The sequence below is a fragment of the Colobus angolensis genome, unplaced genomic scaffold (assembly GCF_000951035.1).
Source record: "Colobus angolensis palliatus isolate OR3802 unplaced genomic scaffold, Cang.pa_1.0 Scaffold2, whole genome shotgun sequence".
Classification (NCBI taxonomy): Eukaryota; Metazoa; Chordata; class Mammalia; order Primates; family Cercopithecidae; genus Colobus; species Colobus angolensis.
Window position 1 is genome coordinate 27050468 of NW_012115154.1, and position 8188 is coordinate 27058655.

An 8188-nucleotide genomic window follows, 5' to 3' on the forward strand; every position below is an offset into this window, starting at 1 on the left:
CGACACGCCGGTTGAGATTAAGGATGATATTGAAACCTCGACACGCCGGTTGACACTAAGGATGATGGTGAAACCTCGACACGCTGGTTGAGGTTAAGGATGATCGTGAAACCTCGACACGCTGGTTGACATTAAGGATGATCGTGAAACCTCAACACACTGTTGAGATTAAGGATGATTGCGAAACATCGACATGCTGGTTGACATTATGGATGATTCTCAGACACTAATCTGAGCACGTGGTGGTCATGTAGTCACTCTGTTGCAATTATGTAGGAATCTATGGTTTACGAAATATTATGATTTTACACAATTTATGATTTGTATCATATTTTGTTTTAGTGTAAATTCTAAGTGTTCTAGTTCTAAGTTCTAGTGTAAGTTCTCATCTCTAAGATGAGAGAGCGCTTGGGTGCAAGGTGAGGTGGATAGGGAAGGAGGGAGGACAGAGGGTGACCAGCCTGGGGCCATCCCTGGACTTACAGCTCTCCTGTCTGGTCTGTGGCCTGGACACACTCCTGCAAGTCCTCAGTAAACACTCCCTGCTTTCTTCATTTCTGTTTGGTGTTTTCTCACAAGACACTTCCTGTCTCCTCACACAGATCCTATCAAGTCTCATTCCCTGCCCTCCACACTCCATCCTTTATCTCTCACTAAAACACTCCCTGCCCTCCACACTCCACCCTCCACCTCTCACTCAACACTCTTTTTCTTGCCCATTCCCATCCTGTCATTTCTCACTTCAAATCTCCTGCCTTCCATACTGTCTTCCCGTCAGTTCTCATTAACATTTTCTTCCTTCTTCCCACCCATCTTGTCAGTCCTCACTACACATTCCCTTTCTGACACGAATCCTATCAATTCTCACTCAGTGTTTCCTGCCTCCCGCCCTCCTGTTCTGTCAGTTCACATGAAACATTCTCTGCCTTCCTCACTCCCATATGTTGGCTTTCCCTGTCTGTTTCTGCCTTCCTCACTCTCACAGTCAGCTCTCACTCAGTGTTTCCTATCTCCCGCTCTCCCATGTTCTGTTAGTTCTCACTCAGTATTCCCGGCCATCCTGACCGTGAGTGTTCCGGTCACATCAGTTCCCACTGAACACTTCCTGGCCTGTTTTTACTACGCAGCCCCCTCTTCCTCACACAAATCCTGTCGCTTCTCACTGAACTCTCTGCCTTCCTCACTTTCCTTCTGTTAGTTCTCAGGAACATTTCTAGTTCTTTTTCCATCAGTCCTGTTGTGTCTCCCAATCTCTCTCTGCCCCGTCAAATCCTAAGGATGCTCCTGGAACGATGACAGTGTTTTACCATTCACTCTGGCTTTTTACCGAAACCCGGTGAGAGAGACTGGGGGAGTTCATGACTGTTCTTTACACTGCTTTGTTCATTTATAAATGCTGGATATCCAGCCCTTTCTCCTACTGTGATTTTTAGCAGTGTGTGTGGCATGAAAAACAACATTCAGGGCAAATGATGGTTCTCTTGTGGAGTTTGTTTTAGTTAATCTTATTGTATTAGTTTTCAGTATTGTGCATAAAGGACTATATCGTTTTTCTTGTAGTTATGATAGTGTCGTGGATCTAAGCAGTTATTTGCAGATATGGATAAGATGAATAGGTAGTTTTTTTTTTTTGGGTAAAGATAATCCTTTGTAAAGTTTTTATTAAAGACTACTCACTTATGTCTGACAGGTGATGGCTGTTTTGCTGGAAGAGGATCGCTTGGCAGCTGAACCCAGCTGGAATCTTAGGGCTCAAGACAGGGCTCTGTATTTTAGTGACAGCTCATCTCAGCTGAACACCAGCCTGCCATTCCTTCAAAGTAAGAGGCTGTTCTCAAATATGGTTTTAAATCTAGTGACTAAACATTCATGTTGAAATAATAATTTGTAGTATTACATTTTATTTTAATGTGATGGGGTTTACTGTACATAAAATTGAGAAAGACTGAGTTTCTGCAGAATTCAAAAGTGAGTGGTTAGTTTTTCCCCCTTAAGGGTGTATGTTAAATTTGTGATTAAGGATTTTAATAAGATGAATAGAAGAGGGATCCACAGTAATTTAAACAAGTGAGATTGTTTAAATGAATGGGAACTGAGATTTTCTATGTGTTTGAAATCCTATTTTCTTTTCTCTTCCAGTTATTCAGTTTCTTTTCTTTTCTTGAGATAGAGTAGAAGAAATAGTTGGACGAGCATGAGAGAGTGTTCAGGTCAAAATTGTGTTAATAGTTTAGACATAGATACGAGTAAGATGCTTAACATTTAGTGTAGATAGAATTAGATTTTTAGGTTGATCCGTGGTTATGGAACATAAAACGGGAAGCAAAGCCCAGGATCTCAAACGGAAAGTGCAGTTGCATGTAACCGTTTAATCAGTTCAGACAAACTGCATTTGCAAGACCAAATTTAAATTTCTTGAGCTAGTAACTCTTTGTCTCTGAAAAAGTGGCTGTTGGGTACCAGAGAGCAGCCATGGTCCCGGTTTTTGTGGAGAACCGGCAGGGGCGGTGTGTGTGGCCATCCGCTTGGCAGCAAGTGCAGGGGTGCTGCAGGGCAAACGTGCTTCAGGGCATGTGTGAGGCCAGAGCAGTTGGTGCCACTGTTCTAGGCATTTCTTCCATCCTGCCTGCTATGCAGAGATTTCAGTTTAACAAAAATGGCATTGTTAATTTAACAAGTCTTCACGTTCTTTGAGAGGGTTTTTTTTCCTGTTAGAAAAATAATAAATCTCTGTACCTGTGTAATTCAACACATTGGCATCCACACTCCCATACCCAGCACACACCAAGAAGGGAACCGAGTGTATGCGGCCCCCAGAGAACTGACGCTGAACAGTGACAGCAGGTGCATGAGAGCGGCAATGGCGCCATGGCCTCTGTTGGAGAACACATGAAGTGTGTGTGTGTACCACAGCGTGCGGCCTCTGTTGGAGAACACGTGAAGTGTGTGTGCATACCACAGGGCACAGCCTCTGTTGGGGAACACGTGAAGTGTGTGTGTGTGTGTGTGTGTACCGCAGCGCGGCCTTCATCAGGAACACGTGAAGTGTTTATATGTGCTGCAGCGCGTGGTCTCCATCGGGAACTCGTGAAGTGTGTGTGCGTACAGTAGCGCCGGGCTTCCGTCGGGGAACACGTGAAGTGTGCGTGCGTACCACAGCGCATGACCTCTGTCGGGAACACGTGAAGTGTGTGTGTGTACCGCAGCACCAGGCCTCCGTCGGGAACACGTGAAGTGTGTGTTAGTACTGCAGCACGCAGCCTCCCTGACAGCAGCCTCTGTTGGGGAACACGTGAAGTGTGTGTGTGTACTGCACTTCCCACATGTTCAAGGAGCAGAGGGTCTTGTTTGCTTATTTTTGTGTTTTGGTAAAATGAATATTGAGATAGCAGAAGGAACATGAGACTCCAAGAGAAGCATGAGACGGAATGTGTGGGTTTTCTCACCCTGGAAATCCAGGATTTGACTCACATTAGATTCTGTTCTGTGATCAGACGTAGAGATCCTTCAGCCTTCCTAAGGTCCACCCAGTACCCTCATCACTATTAAAACACGCAGCAGAATGACGCAGCCAGCGGGTCGTCCTCATCACTATTAAAACACGCAGCAGAGTGATGCAGCCAACGGGTCGTTCATCTGACGAGTGTTCCATAGGGGGTGCCATGCCCTGGACACTGTCGGGGAGCTGCAGTTCAGCAGTGAGTAGGATGACAGCAACTCTGCTCTCCTGAACTTGTGTTTCGGCGGGTCAAGTAGACTCTGCACTGGCTAAACAGGTCAACATACAGTCTATCCGAGAGGGTTAAGTTCTAAAGAGAAAAATAAAGACAGTTCTAATAGAGGAGGCCTCACTGTGAGTGAAAACCGGACAGAGATGAGAGCGGGGCCACAAGGAGATGGGAGCTTCTGGAGGAAGGGCCACATGCACACAGGCCTGAGGGGTGGGCACACCTGTGCCTTGGGGAGAAGTGAGGAGACCACGGTGGCCAGTGGGAGGTGAGGTCGGGGCAGCGCTGGGTCAGGCCTTGGTTGCCATCATAGTTCCGCTGTAACAGGAGGTACACGCTCCTAAAAGTACCCTGTGAAAGATTGCCAGTAAAAACCAGAGGGCGTAGGAGAAAACGGGGTCAGGTCACAGCACTCGGGAACCTCATCCCACGAAAAACATCTGTTAAACACGGCACCCGGAAGAAGACCTGACGCTTGCCGGTGGAAGTGGCCCCAGAAGGCTGCAGCTATGAGCGATTGTGATGAGGTAGAAAGAGGGTTCCCTGGAAGCAGAGGGGACGTTGTGACCCAGGTGTGGATGGTGTGGGTAGCAGGATGTGAACTGTGGGGCTGGGAGGTTTGTGACGTGTGCGTGTGGCCGGAGTTGGCCGGGTACTGCTTTCCACATTGACTTGGCGCCTGCCAGTGGCGCGGTCCAGTTCTTTGACTGAAGTTGTTGCCAGCCATGGACTTCCCATCCTCTGTTTCATGAACTCCATCTCCATCTTCTGCTGATGTGTGGGAGCCGCTGGCACGGCCAGCAGTGGCAACAGTAATGCCTTGGAGTGCAGTCCCTCGCCAGGTGGAGCAGCGTCTGGAACGGCGCTCAGTCCCATGCAGCCTTTGAGGAGAGCAGTGTGCCAGCCACGTGGTGTTGCAATGCTAAAACCCCTGCAGCTGGTGTCTTAGCAATGTTCTGAAGCAGAGGGGTGGCCAGGCTCACTCCAGTGCCTCCCAGCTCTGAGATCCTGACTCCTGGCATGTGGGCAGCTGGTTTCTGTGTGAGTCGTTAGTGGAGCCACAGGTGTCTTGGGCTGCATGCTACCACGTTTTAGCCAGACTGTGAGGTCAGCTTGGACAGAGTGTTCGGGCATAGGCTGTGGCCATTCATCAAATCCTGTGTTTCATGTATGTTTGTTTTGAAAGGACCGTGGTGGTTTCTTCATGAAGCTGAATTTTTTTTTTGAGTATTCGGAAGTGTGTTAATTTAGCTTACTAAAATGTGAACGTATTTTTCTTCTCCCTAGATCGAAAAGTATCCTCCTTGCACGCCTCCCAAGTTCAGAGGCAGATGGTGGTCTCCGTTCACGACTTACCCGAGAAGGCCTTTGCGCCCCTGCTGGACAGCAAATACGTCCTCTGTGTGTGGGATATTTGGCAGCCTTCAGGACCACAGAAGGTTCTGATATGTGAGTCCCAGGTACAGCTCAGGAGGAGAGTCGCGCATCTGATGGGAGGATGGGCGGTGGACAGAGCGTCAAGGTGCAGGCGGGGAGAGGCATGGGGAGAGGCGCAGGGACAGGAGGTGGGTAGGAACTTATGGGCCATTCTCTGTCTCTCGTCGCTGGCTTCAGCTGTGCTGTAGGTACAGCGAGACGCGTGGGTGTGCTTATTTTGACTCTGGAAATTCGTAGTTCAAAATGAGCAAACGAGAATTTTCACAGAGCACCCCTTTAGGTCAGCCGAGAATCAGGAAATGGAGGTAGTTATAGGCTGAATGAAAATACTGGCCACGCTGGGCACAGCTCTAGGCCCCTGGATGCCTGTTTTTCTGTCTTGCACTGTTTCAGTCCTGCGTGTTTCAGAGGTTTCTCAGACTGCGTTGAGGTTTCTTAGACTGTGTTGAAGTGTGCTGTCGCTGACAGTCCTTCTGGAGGCTTCCCATTCACCGCCTAGAAGGCTGGCACTGAGGCTTGAGGTCTGTGCGGTGAGGGGTCGGGGCTGCCTCTCTGTGTTTGGGAAAATGTGCATTTGTATTTTCCTAGTTATGTATTCCCTGGCCTCAAAACCATTGATTTCCACAAAAACTGTAGCAAAACTGTTGAAATTGTAACCTTTGTAATACAAGATATAAATAAAATGGCGCAGGAGGTTCAGCTGATTGAGTTGAGTGGATGGGCTCCTGGCAGGCTTTGTGTGACCAGATGAGTGTCAGCACCTTGCATTTGTGATCATAACAAGCCTATGGGGTTGGTTTCTCATCCCTGTTTTCCATTTCAGGAACCTGACAAGCCACCTTTTATTTCTGTGCAGGAGTTCACGTTCTGCTTACCGTGTCCTGCACGTGACTCCCGTGCAAAGTGAAACATGGTCAGACACCTCACTCAGTAAATGCAGCTTCTGTGAGCGTACTTCTCATATTCTTCAGTCATTGGCTTTCTGTGCATTTGTCTTTTAGGTCACGTGTTGCTGCTTGAGCCCTTGCAAAGCATTTTTACTGTTTGCCGGAACAGCGCACGGCTCAGTCATCATCTGGGATTTGAGAGAAGACTCAAGGTTGCATCACTCTATGAAGCTGAGCGATGGTTTCTGGACATTCCGGACAGCCACGTTTTCCACCGGTCAGTGTCATCCACCTGCCAATTGTGTGTCTTCTAACAAAGCCAGACAGATTTGATGAACAAAGCTTTACATGGATTTGTATTTACTTGTTCACATTGTCCCAGAGGTTGGGGTCTGACTCATGGGCAAAAGAGGCATTTGATAAATATAAAAAACAAAAATCAATTCCAGTCATGATTATGCAGTGGCCAAGAATGACTTGAATTTCCTTTCTTATTAAATTTGTGGATTCCAAAAAATCCTCAATGATATTACCTTTAGTGTTAAAGTAGCTTGAGGCATCTTGGCACGTGTGTTCTCCAGGGCAGGGGTAACTCACACTCGGGCAGGGGTAACTCACACTCACGCGAGCAAAGCCAGTCACCCTGAGTGCTGCCAGGAACCAGCACAACTGGGCCTCCCTGAGCCTCGGCTTGACTCGGGTGGACGTTCATACCACGCCGTGCCCAGACACCGCAGCAGGCACCCGGCGTAAGTGTTTCCTGTGTTCTGGGACTCGCCCTAGTGCGTAGCGTACATCGTCTCATTTAATTCCCCTGATAGCCCTGAGTCCCAGCTCCACGGGAAGATGCAGCATTCGTCTGAGGTCACGCTGACCACATGGCGGGGCCTGCCCTCGGACCCCACGCCACGCCCTGCACCACCTCTTCCCGTAGGGCTGGGGTGCTGTGGACTGAAGGTGCAGGCCGAGCTGATCACCCCTCTGTGTGGCTTTCTTATCATAGATATGTTGTGTGTCTGTCTGTGTTTGACGTGTGTATCTGTACATTGTACATAAGAGAGGCACTGTTTAAATTCCCCAACCATGAATTGTGCCCCTCTGTGTGGGGCAGTATTACACTGTTAAGACTGTTTGAATTTATAGGTAACTTAGGGGTTGCGATGCTATTTTAAAGATATCTTTTAAATAAATAGTCTTCGCCTTTTCTAACTGCTGCTGCTATTACTAAAAAGTTTTTGAATGCAGCACCATTTTCAAAAACAGTAAACCTCTAGACTGTACATGCAAATAAATTATTCCATTAAAATGCATCCTTCTTTTTTTTTTTGAGATGGGTCTGGCTCTGTAGCCCAGGCTGGAATACACTGGTGCGATCTTAGCTCACTGCAGTTTCTGCCTCCTGGGTTCAAGCGATTCTCCTGCCTCAGCCTCCTGAGTATCTGGAATTACAGGTGCCCACCACCAATGCCTGGCTAATTTCTTTATTTTTAGTAGAGACGGGGTTTCTCCATGTTGGTCAGACTGGTCTTGAACTCCTGACTTCAGGTGATCTGCCCGCCTCGGCCTCCCAAAGTGCTGGGATTACAGGCGTAAACCACCATGCCTGGCCTTGTCTTTGAAATATTATCAATAAAACCTACAAAGTTTTAAATAAACTCTCAGTAGTGAGGAGCTGTGGAACTTCTGATTCAGACCATGAGTCAGAGGAACCAAATTCTCGCCCGAGAGACCAGCCCTTTCCTCAGTCAAGCCATTAGCACTTCATCTGGGTCCTTTCCCTTAAACACCCTATAATTTCTTCTTAATTTCTGAGATGATTTTGTCTTTTTCTTCAGTTTTTTTCCTGAGTTCAATCCCAATTCTCATTTCATTTCTTGCTTTCTTGGGTCCAATTCTGTTCTTGATTTCTGAGTCCTGGTGTTTTTTTCTTGTTTGTTGTTTTGATATGTTTCCAGATGCCCTTTGAGGATATGTGATTCCATTTGGAACGCTGAGTTTTGTGTCTTTTGCCTTGTGCTTGTTTTTAGAAGGGAGAATTTTCATCAGCTGAAATGCTTTGATTACATTTCTTTCTCTTTTCTTCTTATAGTAGCTTTCTTTTTTTTTTTTTTTTTGAGACGGAGTCTTGCTCTGTTG

The 8188-nt window shown here is 47.2% G+C and overlaps 1 protein-coding gene across 1 annotated transcript in view; it reads left to right on the forward strand.

Annotated features, from left to right (window-relative positions):
• WDR60 (WD repeat domain 60) overlaps window positions 1-8188 on the forward strand; it is a 97694-nt gene that overhangs the window by 63702 nt on the left and 25804 nt on the right. Inside the window, exons 15-17 of the mRNA XM_011941603.1 lie at window positions 1691-1820; window positions 5016-5188; window positions 6167-6329. Coding sequence (XP_011796993.1) covers window positions 1691-1820; window positions 5016-5188; window positions 6167-6329 — 466 coding nt within the window. The remainder of the gene's footprint in view (window positions 1-1690; window positions 1821-5015; window positions 5189-6166; window positions 6330-8188) is intronic.